Raw genomic sequence first — 19,158 nt, 5'->3', positions numbered from 1 at the left:
AGCAATCACACCGAAAAAACAGAAAAAAGAAAAACGTTCAAATTGAAAAATTTGGGTGGGTAATCCGCGTACCCGTGTGGGGCTCCACTTTCTCACCCGTTAAGAAATTAAAGAATGAGAAGTTGTGGGTCACCCGTATCAGGCAAATTATTCGCACGCTACCTCTATTAAGTATTAACCCTATTAAGCAACCTTCGCTTCCCTTGCCTTCCTTATAAAGAGAGAATGAGATGCCAGTATTGGGCACCTTCCTATCTTCCATTAACGCTGTTGCTTGTCACAATCTCTGCTCCTCATTGTTGTCCGTTACAAACTTATAAAGGTCACAATCTTCTCTTCCTTTTTTACCTCCTCTCAATTGGAAACAAATTAACTGCTCTCTCTCTGCTGCCTGTTTCACGTTCAACGATCTCAGATACGCCAATTCCAAGGTTGTTATTCGTTTCCCTCTCTAAAAATAGTCATCTCTTTATTTGTTTATTTCACGACAGGAACTTGTGTCTACACATATCTATATATATGCTCGGAATCCCAATTGCCTGTTAACTATTTAATTAAACAAAAATGGGGGGTTTGGGACTTGTTCATCTTCTTCTGGTTCTTGTTTTAACATCTGGCAGTTGCAGTTGCAGCAGACGCATTCTTAACATGGCAGAAGCACCAAAACCCAACTCGGCGAGCAAGAATGATCAGTCGCTGACGCTTGAGAAGGTAAGACAGGCATTGATCAGCCAAGAAGACACCATCGTGTTTAGGCTGATTGAGAGAGCCGCCTTCCCTCTCAACTCTCCTACCTACCACCACAAAATTTCGTCTTCACCTTCTGTGTTTAACTTCATTGTCAAGAGCACCGAGGCCCTTCAATCTCAGGTAACTAATCACATTGCAATCATTTCTTTTTCTGTTCGTTTCTTGGTTTCGGCATTAATTTCACGTGAAATGTTTTGTTTGTTTCTTCATTTCTCATTTGAAATATCGTAAAATCCAAACTTACATTGTCTCTGTATAAATCGTATGGTCTGGTCTATTAATAATATATGTTTGTGTTAGTGCAGGCCGGTAGATATGAAATCCCTGAAGAACTGCCTTTTTTCCCAGAAAACTTACCACCTTCATTGCTGCCGCCTCCTGCTGATCCACCGGTAATTACCCACAAAGTCTTAAGTCTTTGTATTTGTATTTGTATTTGTCTCTGTCTCTGTGGATGTGCCTTTTCAATTTTGTCTCTACTGATCTCTTTTTTGATATGACGAATGATGTATTGTGTACGTATATATAGGTATTGCATCCTGCTGCAGCTTCCATTAATCTTAACAAAAAGATATTGGATATATATTTGAAACAATTGCTTCCTCTGTTTGCTGTCCCCGGTGATGATGGAAACTATGCAGCAACTGCCTCCAGTGATCTTGATTGTTTACAGGTATATTGGTTGACACCAGTTATGCTATTGGTTTGGTTGGTAACTTGGCCCCATCAAAGTTTCATTGTGCGCATTAGTGATGCTCTTATTCATATTTTAATCCATTCTTTTAAGATTAGATTAGGAACAATGCATATAGTCTACTACCTAGTGTAGGGGCACTTGGGTGTTTCAATAAGTTATTCAGATAAAATTAAGTGAAACTGAGAGTTTGGTATTCATCACACTTGCTGCTGCTGCTGCAGGCAATCTCTAGAAGGATTCATTATGGATACTATGTTGCTGAGGTCAAATTCAGGGACGCCCCTCAAGATTATGAGCCTGCAATTCGCGCTCAGGTATGCTTCAATTTCATTATTTGGTTCTTCATTGTCAATGAACTAGCTGGTTCTTGATCAAATGTAAGTACAAGTACTGAACTGGTTGTTTCAATTTCTCCAGGACAGAGAAGGTCTCATGAAATTGTTGACATTTACGAATGTGGAAGAGCAGGTGAAGAAGAGAGTTGAGAAGAAAGCAGTGATCTTTGGGCAAGAAGTGAGCCTTGACAACAACACTAACAGTGTAAAACAAAATGGAACTGTAAATGGAAAATACAAGGTTGATCCGTCTCTAGTTTCTCGTCTCTATGGAGAATGGGTAATGCCTCTCACAAAGGATGTTCAAGTTGAGTACCTCCTTAGACGCCTAGACTAGACACACTCAAGTTATTAGATTACGTCCACATTCAAGTCAATCTCTGTCCAATTTTTTGTATCTGTATTATTCACAAATTCATGTGAGATGTGAGGGTCATGAAACTTCAAATTTGAATCATTCAGCCTTGTTAATATGTTATTCAAGATATGATACGCACGCCAAGAAAAAAAAAATCAGAGAATATTATCACATCATACCCAACTGGTCTTAATTTATGCCTATTGTCAGCTGTATGCCTGGAAATTTATGTGTATTAAACTCTTTCAGAGTTTCAAATGTAATTTTTATTTTATCTCATTAAAATAAATAGTAACAATCCATCGTTAAATTTTAGCGGGCAACTAGCTGCTGGTCTCCAACAAATGATCTTTAGGTGTTACAAAGAAGTGTGTTAAAAATAAGTTCCAAGGATAATCTTAAAATGGACAAAAACTAGCTCACAATCGACAAAGCCAAGTTTCTTCTTGTTTTTCTTCATCAAGCATTGCACAAAATTCAGTCTCCTCTTTCGAGTGACTCACTCCTACATAAATGGCTCTCGCGACGCGGTTGGCAACTCCAGCTCAGGCTCAACTTCAGGGAGCGGAGAGAAATAGCAGTCAACCATGTCTTTAGACACTTCTTTCAAACTAGGAGGGTCCCACTGGAGATTGGCATGGAAATTAGTCATATGATCACAGCTTGAAAAGGGGATAATAGAAAGTAAGCCATACAGTTGTGAGGACTAAAAGTAGGGTGGGTACCTTGGGTGCAAAGTCCTTTTCCACTAATCTCGCCCAAACACCCTATTAAGTATACAGTAACAAAGCTTGATGTAATGGCCAGATTAAAAGATGCTTAAAAAATTGATATTTGAAAACCCCATACCTCACAGAAGTCACTTGAGACCCGTTTGGAAATTCCATTTAGGGATATCCGGTATTCACGAGCCAGACATTGATGAAGAGATTCAAATCTGCCTTCACGTATCTGAATCAACGGGTGAAAGTCAGGCATAGATAGAAAATCAATACAGGTATAACTCCATAAAATGCTAGGGAGCAATAACTCACAGATCGTAGGGAAACTTTCAAACTCAAAGGGGAGGCTTCTTTTAGTTTCTTGAGGGCTGTGGTGCACCATTCATCATAAGAATCAGCAGCTTCCTTTTCCTGAGCAGTTCATTACTTTCTTCTAAGATATAGTACCAAAAGTAACTTCTAGAATATGCATAAACTGGGTAAGATTTTCAAGTTATCTTTTATATCCATGGGTTACATTCCTAGACCTAAGACTGATATAGGACAATGATTTGGGTCCTAACCATGGGTAATATTGAGTCCCCAGCGAAACCAATAATGACCTACTTATGTAGTGACCAAAAGTTTAGATTGTAGAGCAAGTTGTATTTTGGTTTAAGAACAGATATATCATGCTTACCAAAGCATCAATAATTTCCTCAACCGTGTCATGGCTGAAACACCTGTCAATCCCTTCAAGCCTGAGTCAACATGAAAATTGGAGGTAAAGCAAGTCAGACAAACAGATAGATGATACTACATATAAGTTCTGTATTGGGAAATCATGTCGTTATTGCTGAAGTACACAATGAGATGAATATAACTTTAGTGCAGAGGAACTGCCCCAAGCATCAAAGCTGGAAGCAAACCAAAGGACACATATATGCTGATAATCGAAAAAAGAATTAATGCTTGTTCCTGAGGTAATAGTAATACAAAACAGAAAGGAATCTCTCTTGTGGTTGAAAATTTTAACATATACAGCACAATTTTTCCTTAACTCTCACATGTCAATTTAAACAATTGGGACTCAGGTATAGAATACATAATCCACCTTGTAACGGTGATTCATTATTGATAAGTTATATTATGGTCCTGTTTTGTTCAGAAAACCCTCAGATACTGAACTTTGGTAATTTTAAACCAAACCAACTAGACATGTTTATGAGTTGTCCTGTCCATAACCGGAAATTGTATAAAACATCTGTTTTGTGTGCAATGATGTTGTTTCATATGGAAAAATAGCAGCTAGGCCCACAAACTTGATGCTTGGACATTATAAGTCTTTGAACGGGGTTTATGTGTCTGTTTTTTTTTTCCTTTCTTTTTTCCCACCCCAGTGTCCCATTACATCCGACTTGGAGCTGATGTGCAACAAAAGGTGCCATATGACACCAAATAGCTGCAATCTCAACATTCAAGAACTTCAATTCTACCCCTTCTATTTGAACTACATATCTTACCAATAACAGCACACTTCTTTTTCACTTAGGAATTTAAGGTTTTCACAGATAAATATGGACAAAAAGGAAGAAGAAAATGCGAGACCAAGAGATATGTGATAGAAAATTACTTAGCAAGTATACTCTTCTGGTCTAGATTAACAAGGTCACCATACTCTGCAAGAGATGCTTTTATAACAGATGGTTCATCTGTGACCAATTTACCCACGCGTTCTTCAACCATAGCAAGTCTCTGGCAGGAAGAATTTTCATGATCATCAGATGAAGATTAATGACAAAATACTGAAACCGACAAGCAAAAGAATGAGGCGTTGAGAATACAAACTGCATTTAATACATAATGAGTGGCAAGGCCACATGCAATCATCTCTACACCATTAAGCTTGTCCCCTGTAAGAGCTAAGTATTCTCCTGCACAAATGAAACAAATAAGACGGGCAGTGAATGAAATGAAATTCTTCTAGATAAATGATATAGAAATTGAAATTCTGATAAAGGCAGAACATCTCCAATTTTCTAAGTATACTTTACCTAAGTAGCCAGGTAGACGAGAAAGATAATATGAAGCTCCTGCATCAGGATGGAAACCTATTTGAGCCTCTGGATTGCAAAAAACCTGCAAAAATGTGGCACATCAATAAGACATGACACAACCCCACCTCACTTAAGAGTTAAGACATAGAAAAAGATGCAGAACTGTATTTTTTATCAGCTCTCTCTCATGAGTGAGACATTAGCATATTCAGGTTAGAGTTGTTTCATGGCTAGACATATAGTTTTGGTGAAATCTTCTACATTTCATATGATATGTAGTTTGTAGTTTTGGTGAAATCTTCTACATTTCATATGATATGAGAAAAGAATCAACTACTTCAAACAAAACAGAACCACTGGTAAAACTCATTCATTATGTAAGCAGCAGTCACGTACAGTTTTATCAGTCACCACACGAAACATTCCTGGGAGTGAAATCCCAGCCCCACCTCCCATAGTTATACCATCCAAGATAGCTACCTGCATGAGTTCTGATTAAGTGATCATCAAAAGCACATTTAAGTTTGTCTAGGCACTTGATTGCACATTCTGTACTTAAACAATTAGTAATTTTAAAGAAATATTAACATGTGTAGAACAGAGTATGCTACAAATCAAAATATGCTACTGTTTGTGAAAGAAATCACATGATCCCACATATATACTGCTAAACTAGTATTAAGTAAACTGGTAAAAGTAATCAAGTAGTTAGGTACAAAGAACAACAATGTCGTCAACATTATAATGTCCCACTGTTTCATGTGATAGATTTCAAAAGAAGCTCTTATCCGATACTCACATGTGGCTTCAAGTATGTTCCTTGAATATATACAAACTTATACAATGTCTCGAAGAATTTTCTGCATTCCTCAACTTTCCCTGCACATTATGAAAACAGATGAAAAGAAAACCGACATGTCACTTAGACAGTAGAAACGGGATTCTGAAATATTAAAAGACATATGGAATAATTTGTTGTGTTAAGTTATTGAAGATTAAACAAAATGACGAAAACCAACTAGGCTTGAGTTGAAAGCTGATAAAGGGAACGTAAGTTTACCTTGATTGACTAGTTGAAAAAGGGTAACAGCATCCGCACCAGAACAGAAGGCTCTCCCATTACCCTTTAAAAAAGAAAAATCAAGAGACAAGAAGTAAATTTGACATAATACTAAAACCATTAAACCCAACAAGTGTGTCCGCACAGAACAAGATGATACCTTCATCAAGACAAAACCAATATCCGGGTTATCTTCCCATGATTCATAAAGTCTCTTGAGGCGAGATACCTATAAACAATCCCAAAAAGATAAAAACTTTTTTAAATACTTGGTTATGTGCATCAGTAAGCAACTGAGCAAACCCAGAAAACAGAGAGCAATGAAAAGGAAGAGAGAGAGAGAGAGAGACCATAGCAGTATTGAGGGCATTTAGTGCAGATGGTCTATTGAGAATGGCTGCTCTTGATTTGGTCCTCCCCTCAACCATGACCTGAATTTAAATTCGTAAAATAAAATGAAGGAATGCATAAATACAGTAGAAGAATACATAAAAGAAAACAAAGGAGGAGGGGATTCCTGAAATGAAAGAATTAGAGACAGACCAGGTCTTGGGGGTCATCGTGGTGATGGTGGGCATAGTTTGGCTGAGCAGAAAAGGCTCTGTGATGCTGATTCACACACCTCTTCAAAGCTGCTTCAAAACCCTTTGCTCTCTGCATCTCTCTCTCTCTTTCAGCGGGCTCCGTCCGAATCGATCCCAGTTCAGTCTCAGCTCTCACTGAGCTAAAACCCTGAACCCGAGCGCACCTTTTCCACTATAACTCACAAAACGCTGTCGACCGTTCGATTTGTCTGACTCTTTCTCTTAATATTTCTAGGGCTCAAATATGCTATTATTTCTCTTGTTTTGGTCTTATTAATGCATATTATATGATTCAATTTCGTGGAAATTAAATTCTGTAACTTTGTTAAAAGGAAAAAAAATATATATATCTCAAAGAAACCAAACCATGATTTTTATCCAAATTCTTCCTTCTTTTTACGATTTTTCAAAGAAAAAACACAATAAAATCCATATAAAAAAAATTGTTCGAGATTTCAGTGTTTCGTCAAATGGAACTCATTCTCAAAATCATGTTCTACAATTGTAAGTTTTTGGTAGAGAAGAAATTCAAGAAAAAAAATAAAAAGATTTAACATGTTTCGGCATACGCCATGCATTTCATGAATTCCTCCAGGATGACACCTACTAATGTGTCAAACCATGTAAAGCTTCATTTCTATTTAAATGATGTGCCGAGTTGTAATGAGACAAGTCTAACCCTTCTTCATTTCACGTTTTTAGATTTAAACAATAAAAAAGCCCTCTTACCTCTAATTACCACAAGTTTTAAGTTATAGTGTTATACTCTTATTCATGTTGAAATTGTTCAATTTCTGAAAACCAAAAAAGAAAAAAAGTGGAGATGAAGAGTGAGCTGAGACTTCAGTAGAGGGAAAGGAAGACTTTACTATGCTTATTCAAGTGAAGTGAAATTACAAACAATGTCTGGTTCATTTCACCATCAAATTTTCAAAGAACAAATGAGTTGAAATTCATTGTGTTAATCTATCCAAACTCCAAAGGACCTACATGACATTATCTCTTTCATTGACATTCTATTTTCAGGTCATTTGTCCATGACACAATGAACTGCTCATCATCAGCTTGAAAAAGCATTACCTTCCCCCAACTCATCAACTGGCACAGCATATTCCGAATCCCAGTCAGCATCAAAGACTTGTTGAAGTTGTGAAACAATGGCAGAGTTATTTGTACCAAAGCTGACACCCGCTGTTGTATAAAAGTAATCCCACACAAGATTGCTCGTCCCAATATGGGCTCGAACATCGCTTACTGCATACTTGCCATGGTTAACCCTGGTGTAACCAGGGTATATATTTCCAGTATGAGTACCATTGCCAGTTCTGGCAGGTCCCGTCGAGTTGAAACCTGGGACCATATAATACTTGATCTCAACTTTCCCAGAACAGTGGTTATACTCAGATGAATTGCAGAGAACATTAGAGTAGAGGAGAGATTTCAGGTATTGATCTGTGCTGTTGATAAAATGTGCCCAGTGTGCTACCAATAATTTCACTGTTGCATTCTTTGCAAACGCAACCTACCAAATACCAGTCGAATGTTTTGTAAGTTCAAAGCTTTACTCCATGGAAAAGGAACAAGTACACGAAAATAAGTAGGAGTCGTGGCAATGGATGTTACCTCTGATATTGCACAGGAGAGGGATGCCCAATAAATTGTATGCTTCATAAACTGGGACTGACCAAGCCAGTCCATGATACTAATCCTGACAGTCCCTCCACTTCCTACAGATTTAATAGTCTCTATCCATGCTTGTTCATCTGCCTGGTACTTGCCAAATGACAGCTGCGGACCACAAATGCCGTTAAAATGGATAAATAAGAAAACTCAGAACAACTCGGAACACAACTGAAATATGAGAACTTTGTTTTTCAACATCTTGATTTTTTCAAAGAGTTCCTTTCCTTTCTCATAATTACAATATGATAGCAACTTCTCATTTGTATGCACCTAGAAGAGTTCAGTGCTATATAATGAACACAAGATAAAAACCATTATGTCCAGGAAGTGACTGGCCAATTACCTCTGGAGGAGCAAAAGATAGATAGCTGGATTGGGGTTGCAAACTTGACTCATTATGTCCAGGAGTCTGGAGCTGCATTTTGAACATATGAGGGTCTGACAGTATGGGGTATCCTGCTACATGGTCAGTCTCCACAATCCCAGGGAGAGGTGAACTGCATTGACACAACCATACAAGACTTAAGTAAAGTTGAAGAACTGGATTGTATGAATCCTAGAAGCATAGGAGAGATAACACTAGTATAAGGAAAAACTGCAGTGGGTAAAGCATCTAGATTCTAGACACTTGAGGCAAAGAAGTTGATACGAGTATCATCTAACATTTCAAACTAACTAGAATTGAACTTGGTTTCCATCACAAACCCCAAAAATACATACCTACACCTTGCTTTAGAATCCACGAAATGCGACCAGCAAGGAACTTGTCTCTCGGTCTGCCACTGTTTATCTGATACATTTGTTGTGTAAGCTGTAGAATTAAGAGATGCAAGTTTCCACAGGTTGTCAAAGTAGGTCTCAACCTTTCTCGCTATTTTTGGACAACCAGCAAGATAAATTCCAACTTCCTTGACCTACAACCAACCCATTCAGACTCCCCCAATAAAGAATAATAGGACATGACATGTAAAAACAGTAAACCATACAAAGTAACAGGATAAACTCGTTAAAGTAGCAAGGTTTGAAGAAATACTTGTGTGAGAGATTTCCAGTCATTGTTTGCAGACCCAATATACACATCACGCCGATCTGATATCCAAACTTTGGCATGGACTATGCCAGAACCCCACCATTCACTAAGTAACAAAGTGACATTCTTCACATTGGGCCTTCCTGAAGCAAGTTTGGAAGGCTCTTTGGTGTAGTCAGGATATACACCCGAGTGTGATAGCAGCCTAAAACCCCATAACAGTATCAAATAAGAACAATGCATTTGATAAGATAGCTAAAAGACACAATCTTTAAACTAGCACAGAAATGACATGTAATTTAATGGCTTAGTTTCCCAAGTCAAAGTTGTGTACCTGATAGTAAGATTGCGATTAGCAGCATCATCTATGGCGCCATAAACAGAAGCACCTTGGTGAGCTCCAAATCTCTTCATGTCCTGTTTTGAGTATCCAAAATCTCCAGATTGAGGGTCTTTAGGATTGGCTACAAACTGCCAGTACTGAGCAATTATGTCCAGTCTCTGTGATGAGTTCCGCGCCAGCCACCGGAACACATCCGCTGCACAAACAAACATGTACAATCACAACATAATCAAATTCAATGAATTGGGTTTTGAGATAAAACAGCATATATATGTTACCGGTGGAGAGGACACCAGGGACACGACGGAGACCCGGCATGTCGGTGGGGATTGATTGGACCAGCCATGCTTTGCATTTCGCCGAACCTGAACATTCAGAGACGGGTAGCAAAGAAAGGTTGACTAAAACCAAAACGATGACGACGATAATGCGACTGTGAATGACTTTCATCTTTCTCTTGTCTCGACTGCGTAACTGTGTATATATCATCATACCGTTTGTGTACAAATACAATAATAGGCATAAAGTCAAACCCCGCAAACTCGTATGCTAATCCAATAGTCTCTGATATTCCGAATTCTGTTTCATCCTTATTAGCATTAAGTAGAAGTAATAATCACGTCTCATGTAAATGTAAAACAGTAACAGTAATCTCAATCATTCATTCACATGCAACCTGGTCAATTCTATTTTCTAAAACATCGACATAACATGATAGTTTGATGAGTTTGCAACAAAAGTGAAAATGAACTGGCACTTATTTAAGATCAACATGCATGCACAGAGAATTTTACAATCGGTACCAAAAGATGTCAAGGCAATGCCACCAAATAACTGATTACACTTTTAACTACAGTGAACTCTGTTCCCTTTGAAATAATAACATGCCAGCCACAGAAAGACAATTTGATCATTAGCTACAACAAATCCTACCATTTTTGTACACTTGGCAGTTGAATTTTCCTCACTTCATTCAAATAAGATACCACCCTAGGATATAGAATGCCTCCTGTGTCTTGATGAAACAGACTTGGAATCACCAGGAACTATAGAAGTTGGGCTCTGAGAACTCCCAGAAGTCTCCGAGCTCTTGTTCTCTCCATGCCCCCCCTTCCCCACAGACCATAACTTGTCAAATATCCTCCTTGACCTAGACGGCAACAACTGTGCACCACTTCTACTATTCTTGCTGTTCTTCTTACCCAATTTCCCATTCTTCTGCAACTCTTCGCTTACCTTCATTTGACTCAGCTGTTTTCCTAAAGGTTTGCAGTTTTCTTCTGCTGTCTTGTCACATTCTTCATCCAAATTTGTGGTGGAATGTGAAGCATCGGATGGATGGTTGTTAAGGGACCGAGCAGCAGCTGAAGATCTCACCTGCTCAAAAAAGAGAACTTGGACAACAACTCGCAGTGGAAGCTGCTCGTTCTGTGCAGCATCCATGGATGCCTCCATTGTCAGTTTCTTGACATCCATTAATCCACATATTCTTTTCCTTTCAGCCTTTGTCAGACTAGGGTGCTCCTGGACAGGACAACCGATCAGTACTCGATAAAAAAAGTTCACTAAAATCTGAAAGAGGCATATGTTTAGCAATCCACAGAAACGGCACCAAGTACAAAAGGGAATGCAAACATAAATAAAACGGGTTCCAATTTATTGTGCCAAAGATGTTCGTTTTTGAGACCAGGATGTGAAAGAAAATTGGTAAATCAATCCTATTAGCACGACAGACATCTCTCACATGAGAAGCAAAAAGCATGATGATGTATAAATAAGAAAATGAATGAATCACACACGCACTTGACATGAAAGCATACCTTCAGGTAGATATCAATGGCTTTGTACAATCCATCATGAATTGGCCTCGCTAACTCAGGAAGCAATTGTGACAAGTCTATGAAACTACCAAGGTTAAGATTAGGCTCATGAGCAATTTCGGCAAGATACCCATCAATCAGTCTACCAACACCCACCAAGGATCCATGCCCCAAGATAAAATTATCAGTACCCCTTTCATTCTTCCGAACAACATCTAAATCCCAGTTACTCTTTTCATGTATCACAAACCGATTCACAATGGACTGAACCAATTCAACATCATAAATAGTAATTTGAGGAGACCGAGCAGGGATCAATAAATCACCAACACGAGCTTCAGGTAACTTCAAACCAATCCTGTTAACCAGAACCTCCCTCAATGACTCATCTGCTCCAACCAAAGTACTAACTTTCAAAAGTTTCAGTAAGAAACTGCATGAACAACCCACACCTTTGTCAGATGGCAATAAACAAATAATAGTTTCTACCAGAGATTTGTTTCTCAATGCATGATCATCAGAAATCAACGCATCAACAGAATCTGGCAACCATCTAAGTGCATAAGTTTTCAGAGCCTCCCCAATAACGGCACCATCCATTCTTCCTTTTGATTTCACAGCAATCATGACACGCCTGTAGAGATCAATATCTAGCTCACATATATCTTCAACCCACCAATCCCTTGGAATATTTTCCATTTTGTCTCGATAATTAATCCCTTCTTCAATAATTTTATCAGGCTCTGTTAATTTTCGGTTGTATGTGTAGGACCAGCTGATATTTGCAGGGTCGACAGAAGTTTTAGAAGCGATTGAATCTATGCATCTTCCGACAATCTTCAGATCCTCGGACCATGACAGAAGAGGTTTGGTGGTTTGGAGAACAATAATGGTATCTTTCCAGCTACGAAATATACTTGAATTCAGGAATACTTCAATTTTATATATCAGGTTACTGCGATCAACATCCTCGGTCATCTCCAGATACTCAGCGGCACAACGAGCAGCCACAACATTGTAAGCATTGAGAGTAACAGTCATTCCATAGCAAAATTTTGCACAGACTTCAAAGGAATTTGCCCCACCGGGGAAATCATCCATGCAAACTTCGACGACTTTCTCCTCATTGGCTTTAGGTACTAGTTTTTGCAAGCGATTACTCTTGGAAAGGAGAGGGAACTGAAAATACAAAGAGATTCAGCAATACAAAACAGAATAAGCTTTGCTAGAGAAAAGCATCATTAAATTTAGAGGGAATAAAACGTCAAATGAAAGAGCACCCCAGGTTTTCATTTTGCAAAAGAGGAACAACAAAAGTGGGAATATTCACATCATATATCACCATCAAAACAAATCTAATGCTGTATTAATAAAACATACCTTGTGAAGGTAAAATTGCACTTCCCCAACCTTTACGATGACATCTGAATCCAACTCAGATGTTACATATCTGCATGAGCATAGGAAGATAAAATTGAGCCCAAAGAGTCGAGGGCAATACAAACTATAAGAGGAATGCAAATAAAAATTATCTTCAAAATTGGATAGCATATCACAACAATATATGCACGACTCCCGATCCATAACAAACAAACATAAGAAACATGGAGAGTAACTTAATTTCATCAGGGATAAAACAGAGATGACATGCTCAAAGTATTGACCTATTTCCCTAAAGCTTCTAATAACAAATGGTGCATCCTACATTGCTAAAGTAGATGAACAAATTCATCTTCTGTTCAGACATTTGTTAAAAAATTATATTACAGTAGAAGGAATATGACATCCTTACATTACTCGGGAATTGATTACAATCATCAAACTTTTAACAACTACAGCTATAGATTGGTCAGCATTTTGGCAAGAGAATGGAATACGGTCCATTTCAACCACTTCCTGTAGTGTTTAGGTTGTAACACTCCTCATATGAGGCTAGATAGCAACTTAGTGCAGAGTTTCTATATTTTTGTTAGTAGTTCACCTTAGAGAAGCTAATCTGAGGAAAGTCCAAGCTCCAAGTCAGGGTCTGGAAATCAAATTAGATATAGCATGCTGTAGCACAATGTCCAAAACCTCTTTGACTTGGAAATCAAAAGGTCATAAGGATACTTAACTTTCTAATTTCCCATAACCTTGCAGTGATTAGCAAAGATCTACCAGTGGAATAAGACCACACTGGACTGGAGTACAGCCAAAGAAAAAAAAAAAAACAAATATCTGTCATTGTAGTCCATGCTGTAATAATCTTTCAAACTAACTAATAGATGTAGCTCTTTTCCAGCCTAACAATACAATTTGCAGCCAGAAAACCAGCACATGCAGGATCTGACACAGTCTCGACCATTTGCATATTTAATCAGATTAAAGGCGATCCATCAGAAGATAAACATGTCATCTTTTTTATACAGATGCTATTCATCCAAGTTTGCAAGATATAATCACCAAGCTGATCTTGTTTAAAGATTAAAAAAGAAGAACATGCAACTAAATGGTTGGTTAAGAGGAAGAATTTGCCCAGTGTGATTATGATTTGAGAGCTTGGGTGATCACATATGACTTGCCCAAATTTGGACCACAAACACAAACTCATTTAAAATATGACATTCCATTGCTGGACCACCACCTGAAAGGCCCTTTGACACCCTAATCTCTCCCTTTTACCATACTGTCAATAGCAACACCTTTGAGATGAAAAAAGAAAACAATGATAATAACATCACGAACGCCCATGTGGTTTCTCTTACTCTGTTTTCTTATTTATTATTTTCTCTATGTCCTTCCTATCCAAAGAGAAGAATTTTTTTTGCTGTATTTATCATCACCGATTCACCAGAAGAATTAGCCACTTACAACTGAGTAAGTGCATACTCATACAAACAAGACCTCAAACTTTAGGTCCAATTTCACAACTTATACAGGAAAATAAGACCTAAAACTGGGGATCGAAGAGACGCATTGAAGCAGAGGCAAAGAAAACAAATATAATGCTAAAACAAGGGCTTCATTATAGGGGAAAAAAAAAAACAGAACCAAAATTCGAAGAGATGAAAATGATTTGTTAGAGCTGATGCTTGAGTTTGTAGTAATATTACAGGTGTGTGCACAGAAAAGATGAAATATGTTTACCTGATCAACTTGCCATCAGCTTGAAACGCATCAGGCTTGGACCCTAACTTCATAAACTTCATCTTGACCCCAAAATGTCCTTCTAAGCCACCACAAATTACGGAAACAAGTCTTGAGTCTAAAGACGGGCTCCGTTTCGTCTGAATTAAGCAGCGGCAAATGTCGAGTTTCTCTCTCTCTCTAAAACTCTTGAAGACCAGGAATGGAGCGGTCTCTCTCTCTCTCTCTCTCTCTCTCTCTCTAGTTGCTTGAATGCTTGTTATGCTTGTGTTTCTCTCTTGTGTTTCTCTCTGAAACACGCAACCAGAAGAGAAGGGAAGACCATAAATTTTGGAGCGAGACAAGAGACAGAGACAGAGACAGAGACAGGGACAGAGACTGAGACAGAGACAGAGAGCAGGGGTGGTGTGGGCTTATGATACCAGCACCGCCTCCTCGAGCTTGGTGCTTTTCCCATTCATTTCTTCCAAGCCTTTATGATGACATTGATGACGCTCCTTATCTTTACACAAATACGTACCAAACCCCACGAAAACAAAATCTAGAGCAGACAGGGGATTGTTGTAATTTTGCATCAATGGCAAGGGTACACAGAGGAATTGTTCTCTCTAGAAACAAAGCTCATATCATAAATTCTCGCCGCCTTTGCTTTAAATCAACCCTGATCCTCTGAAGATCTTCTTCTCGTTTCTTAATTGTTTAAAGGGGGCGCAAATCTCAATGGCTCTTCTCTCTCTCTCTTCTACTATACGTGGTGATATTTCATATCTCATCGGTTTGGCTCTGACGCACCTTGTCTCCTTTCTCTCTTCTCTTCTCCTCCTCGTCCAGTATTTTGCAGAAAAAATTAGAGAGAGAGGAGAGAGAAGAGAGGGAAAGTTAGAGAGAGAAAGTGTGAGTGTGTATAGAGAGTAGGGGACTGTTACAGAGTGGCTCAGATGACTTTTTAACTAGCTTTTATGCCGTTAAGGCACGCCACCCTTTAATGGACTATCTTACCCCTCCTCTTTGTTTTTTTTTTTTCCGCTGGGTGTCTCTCCGTCGCCTTACACGCCGGAGCCGGAGAGGTTGCCTTACGCGCCACTTGAGAGCGGATGATGTTCCCGCCGTTTGACGCGTAGCTTATATGGACAACAACTTCTGACTTTTGATCCAATATTCCTTTATAGTCAATACTACGCTAACCGAGGAGAATTTGGGTAAGTTATCTATTTACAGGATGATTACAGTCATTACACCAATCGTGCCGTTGATTTTCCATTGGAGTTAGTTTACTCTTTACTCCTGCAAAACAAATTAGCTTTAGGTATTGTATATTATTTGGGAAAAATGCACGAACAGTGTGTCTGGAGACTCTGAGGACTGTCAAAATGATACCTGAACTTTCAAATGTATCAATGTGATACCTAAACTTATATTTTCTTGTCAACGTAGTACCTACATCAACTTTCCGTCACGGCACCGTTAAATTTACCACGTGTGAGGCACGTGACATACAAAATGAAGGTAAAAAGACTGATTTGCCCTATAACTAACATTTAAAATGCACGAACAGTGTCTGGAGACTCTGAGGACTGTCAAAATGATACCTGAACTTTCAAACGTATCAATGTGATACCTAGACTTATATTTTCTTGTCAATGTAGTACCTACATCAACTTTCCGTCACGGCTCCGTCAGTTCAAGTCACGCCTGATGCATGTGAGGCCGAAAATGATAAGGCAGCGGGTCTTCTCCTAGATCCAATGCTCGGCCCGCTTCTTCGGGGCGCGGACCTCGTGGTCCTCGCCGCAGCTTCTGGTGTTGCCACCAATTAAGGCAGACTTGGGAGTTGAATAGGGTTGAATGATTTTGCAGAAACAAGTTGGACTTGGTTTTGTGTTTTAGAAGTGAATCGAACAAGGGAGAAGCTTTGCTAAAAAAAATTATTTCTCATTCTTTTTTGTTCTTGGAGTTCCCAGATCTTTCATTTCTCTTTCAAAATGGGTTTGTCGAGTTTAAGAAGATGAACAAGAATGGGTTCAAGAACATAAACAATTGAGATTTCTTTTGTTTTTTTTTTTTTTTGCCTTTTTGCTGGGTTTGAGAAGATGAACATGAAGAAATGTTAGGTTCATACTTATCGGATTGGGATTTTTTTTTTTTTTTTTTTGAGAATATATTGGATTGATCTTGGTTAATAGAAAAAGCAAAAAAAATTAATCATCTTTTATTTTCAATATAATAAATTATTATGTTTTTATTTTCAATTTTAAACTTATTCATTTAGGATTTGATGGAGTGGAAAAATCCTTTTTGCCCTCATTTTCGGCCTCACATGCGTCAGACGTGACTCGAACTGACGGAGCCGTGACGGAAAGTTGATGCATGTAGGTACTACGTTGACAAGAAAATATAAGTCTAGGTATCACATTGATACGTTTGAAAGTTCAGGTATCATTTTAACAGTCCTCAGAGTCTCCAGACACTGTTCGTGCATTTTTCCCTTTAGGATTTGATGGAGTGGAAAAGTCTTTTTTGCCCTCATTTTCGGCCTCACATGCGTCACACGTGACTCGAACTGAAGGAGCCGTAACGAAAAGTTGATGTAGGTACTACGTTGACAAGAAAATATAAGTCCAGGTATCACATTGATACATTTGAAAGTTCAGGTATCATTTTGACAGTCCTTAGAGTCTCCAGACACTGTTCGTGCATTTTTCCCATATTATTTTATAAGAAAAATTAAATTATAAAGAAAATCCTCTAGCACAACCGGTTGAAAAGAACTGCATTCCTAACTAAAGTAGCCATGCTAGCCATTTTTTAGTCAAATTTTAGTTAAAGTAGCTAAAAAGTCATTTTAGCTAGTCATTTTAGCTAGCCACTTTAGAATTACGTCTGCATCAATACTCTCTATTTTAGCTAGTTTTGAATTTATATTATTTTTTAAATGAATATTAAATAGTTTAAATGTATTTATAAATTACATAAAATAACTTAAAATGAATGTTTTAAATTATAGAGAGTCGCATTCCGCTCTCAATATTTAGACGCGATATAACTAAAAGTTATAATAGAGAGCCACTTAGGAGTCTGGTGCAGCAGCTAAAATAAATAAAAAGCTAAACATGCTCTCCAAAATAGCTAAGGAGCCACAATAGAGAGTCTGCTAAATATGCTCTAAAATGGCAAAATTGTTTTCCCAATACATCTCCGCATCATTAGAATTACTTAAATTTATTAAACTATCAACTGAAAAATTAGCTTTATGAAACACATGATTAATTGCGAAATAGCGAGTCAAAGTAGGTGATGATGTGCTTGATATATTAGCTTTAGGTATTGTATATGGAGCCATTGAAATAGTTTGGTTTATACGAATTGCTAGCGTTGGTGTTACTCAGTTATTGCATGTTTTACATCGAATTAGTCTATTGACACATATAGTGTGTAATATGCTGATTACAGTTAGTTGTATCTCACTCATTTGTAATTTGAGGCACTATTTAAAATTTGTTTTCTTTTTTTCACTTATAGAGATATCTTATAAATTAACTAAATTTTTTATTTTATATTATATTGAAAGTATTAACGCATCATAATATCATATGCGTCGCACATATCTTTATAAGATGAAAATGTTGATTACTACATGTTCACTTTAAATATGAGCTTAAAATTCATATACTTTTGTGTTCATGAGACTACTCTCATTCTTTTTATGTTGAAGGGTTCTCAAAACAATAAAAACCAAAGAAAAAAATGCATCAATCTCATGTTTTTTGTTACCATACACTTTTTTTTTTAATCGAAAGAGGTCAACCCGATTTTATAATTTAGCAAGCAGTACCAAACGATACACCCCAATGGAGTCGTCAATAAAGAGTTGTCATTTAGGACTTACAAAGAACCTATTTCTAACAAATAGAGAACTCCACAATCCAGAGTACACCCACCTTTTAGGAAATCCACGCACCATTATTCTAACAAAACCTAACTGCTCAGAAGTTGTTTAAATAAAATTTCAACCGAGCAGTAGATTTTGCGACCCAAAACTAAAATCAAAAAAAAAAAAACATAGTCATATTCCCCTTAAACCAAAGAGGAATAATGACTAAATAAAAAATAAAAAATAAAATGCCCAAAACCACTTGTGAGCCCAAAGCCCAGATTGGAGAAACCCTAGCAACCTCCACCAAGGATACCTCCTGACTGCCGGTGAAAATCATGCTGCCTCCACCATAGCCAACGCCATCGGACGCAGCAGGATCATCAACCCAACCCAACGCCTACAGAGCTTGCCAGATCCAACGGGCGCTAAGCACTGTCACTACACCACCACCACAGGAGACGTCGCCGCCCCCAGACGAAGGTCGAAAGCTAGCCTTACCTTCAGCTAGTCCACAGCCAGACGCCATAACCACCATCGAACCAGCAAACCACGCCCAATAGAGGCCAACGCCATTCACCCCATCACCATCAAAGGGATCAAAGATGCAGCGCGCAAACCAGATACCCTCGACAGTAATGGATGAAACTGAAGCCAAAGGAAAAGACACCAGTCGCGATCCCAACCGCGATCTAAATCCATCGGTGCTCAGCCCAAGTGATACAGAGGAAGAAAGCGAAGAA

At 38.2% G+C, this 19,158-nt stretch overlaps 4 protein-coding genes across 4 annotated transcripts; 1 reads left to right on the top strand and 3 right to left on the bottom strand.

Moving 5' to 3' along the window:
• The first annotated feature begins 204 nt into the window (after positions 1-204).
• On the top strand, positions 205-2,239 carry LOC133738265 (chorismate mutase 2-like). The gene is made up of 6 exons (XM_062165762.1): positions 205-431; positions 627-870; positions 1,056-1,142; positions 1,280-1,423; positions 1,669-1,761; positions 1,865-2,239. The coding sequence occupies exons 1-6, from the start codon at positions 226-228 to the stop codon at positions 2,117-2,119; spliced, it is 1,029 nt and encodes a 342-aa protein (XP_062021746.1). The 5' UTR covers positions 205-225; the 3' UTR covers positions 2,120-2,239.
• A 134-nt stretch (positions 2,240-2,373) lies between these two features.
• LOC133738264 (small ribosomal subunit protein mS47) lies at positions 2,374-6,723 on the bottom strand. The gene is made up of 14 exons (XM_062165760.1): positions 6,502-6,723; positions 6,309-6,389; positions 6,119-6,187; positions 5,959-6,022; positions 5,698-5,777; positions 5,295-5,378; positions 4,896-4,980; positions 4,690-4,775; positions 4,475-4,596; positions 3,542-3,602; positions 3,175-3,273; positions 2,990-3,091; positions 2,866-2,907; positions 2,374-2,765 (listed from the first exon to the last, which is right to left on the bottom strand). Exons 1-14 carry the CDS (start codon positions 6,616-6,618, stop codon positions 2,646-2,648), a joined length of 1,212 nt encoding a protein of 403 aa, XP_062021744.1. The 5' UTR covers positions 6,619-6,723; the 3' UTR covers positions 2,374-2,645.
• Positions 6,724-7,389: 666 nt separating this feature from the next.
• On the bottom strand, positions 7,390-10,162 carry LOC133736974 (uncharacterized). The gene is made up of 7 exons (XM_062164598.1): positions 9,877-10,162; positions 9,590-9,794; positions 9,259-9,460; positions 8,946-9,139; positions 8,569-8,722; positions 8,166-8,330; positions 7,390-8,064 (listed from the first exon to the last, which is right to left on the bottom strand). Exons 1-7 carry the CDS (start codon positions 10,088-10,090, stop codon positions 7,603-7,605), a joined length of 1,596 nt encoding a protein of 531 aa, XP_062020582.1. The 5' UTR covers positions 10,091-10,162; the 3' UTR covers positions 7,390-7,602.
• Positions 10,163-10,338: 176 nt separating this feature from the next.
• Positions 10,339-15,479, bottom strand: LOC133736973 (BTB/POZ domain-containing protein NPY1). Its single transcript, XM_062164597.1, has 4 exons — positions 14,545-15,479; positions 12,799-12,868; positions 11,419-12,597; positions 10,339-11,122 (listed from the first exon to the last, which is right to left on the bottom strand). Exons 1-4 carry the CDS (start codon positions 14,604-14,606, stop codon positions 10,589-10,591), a joined length of 1,845 nt encoding a protein of 614 aa, XP_062020581.1. The 5' UTR covers positions 14,607-15,479; the 3' UTR covers positions 10,339-10,588.
• Between the last annotated feature and the right edge of the window lie 3,679 nt (positions 15,480-19,158).

Source organism: Rosa rugosa, chromosome 3 (assembly GCF_958449725.1).
Source record: "Rosa rugosa chromosome 3, drRosRugo1.1, whole genome shotgun sequence".
NCBI lineage: Eukaryota > Viridiplantae > Streptophyta > Magnoliopsida > Rosales > Rosaceae > Rosa > Rosa rugosa.
This window is presented reverse-complemented; position numbering and strand designations above follow the sequence as displayed.

Bases quoted from the DNA above. Each gene is read 5' to 3' on its own strand.
- LOC133738265 (XM_062165762.1), top strand. From the start codon at position 226: ATGAGATGCCAGTATTGGGCACCTTCCTATCTTCCATTAACGCTGTTG. The intron at 1,143-1,279 runs GTAATTACCCAC...ACGTATATATAG, and splicing joins CGCCTCCTGCTGATCCACCG to GTATTGCATCCTGCTGCAGC. The intron at 1,762-1,864 runs GTATGCTTCAAT...CAATTTCTCCAG, and splicing joins AGCCTGCAATTCGCGCTCAG to GACAGAGAAGGTCTCATGAA.
- LOC133738264 (XM_062165760.1), bottom strand. From the start codon at position 6,618: ATGCAGAGAGCAAAGGGTTTTGAAGCAGCTTTGAAGAGGTGTGTGAAT. The intron at 4,776-4,895 runs GTAAAGTATACT...TCATTTGTGCAG, and splicing joins TCGTCTACCTGGCTACTTAG to GAGAATACTTAGCTCTTACA. The intron at 4,597-4,689 runs GTTTGTATTCTC...TCTTCCTGCCAG, and splicing joins CTCATTATGTATTAAATGCA to AGACTTGCTATGGTTGAAGA.
- LOC133736974 (XM_062164598.1), bottom strand. From the start codon at position 10,090: ATGATGATATATACACAGTTACGCAGTCGAGACAAGAGAAAGATGAAA. The intron at 8,723-8,945 runs GTATGTATTTTT...GTGTCAATGCAG, and splicing joins GATTCTAAAGCAAGGTGTAG to TTCACCTCTCCCTGGGATTG. The intron at 8,065-8,165 runs GTAACATCCATT...GGTATTTGGTAG, and splicing joins TCTCCTGTGCAATATCAGAG to GTTGCGTTTGCAAAGAATGC.
- LOC133736973 (XM_062164597.1), bottom strand. From the start codon at position 14,606: ATGAAGTTTATGAAGTTAGGGTCCAAGCCTGATGCGTTTCAAGCTGAT. The intron at 12,598-12,798 runs GTATGTTTTATT...TTGTATTTTCAG, and splicing joins TGCAATTTTACCTTCACAAG to TTCCCTCTCCTTTCCAAGAG. The intron at 11,123-11,418 runs GTATGCTTTCAT...TGTCCTGTCCAG, and splicing joins CCATTGATATCTACCTGAAG to GAGCACCCTAGTCTGACAAA.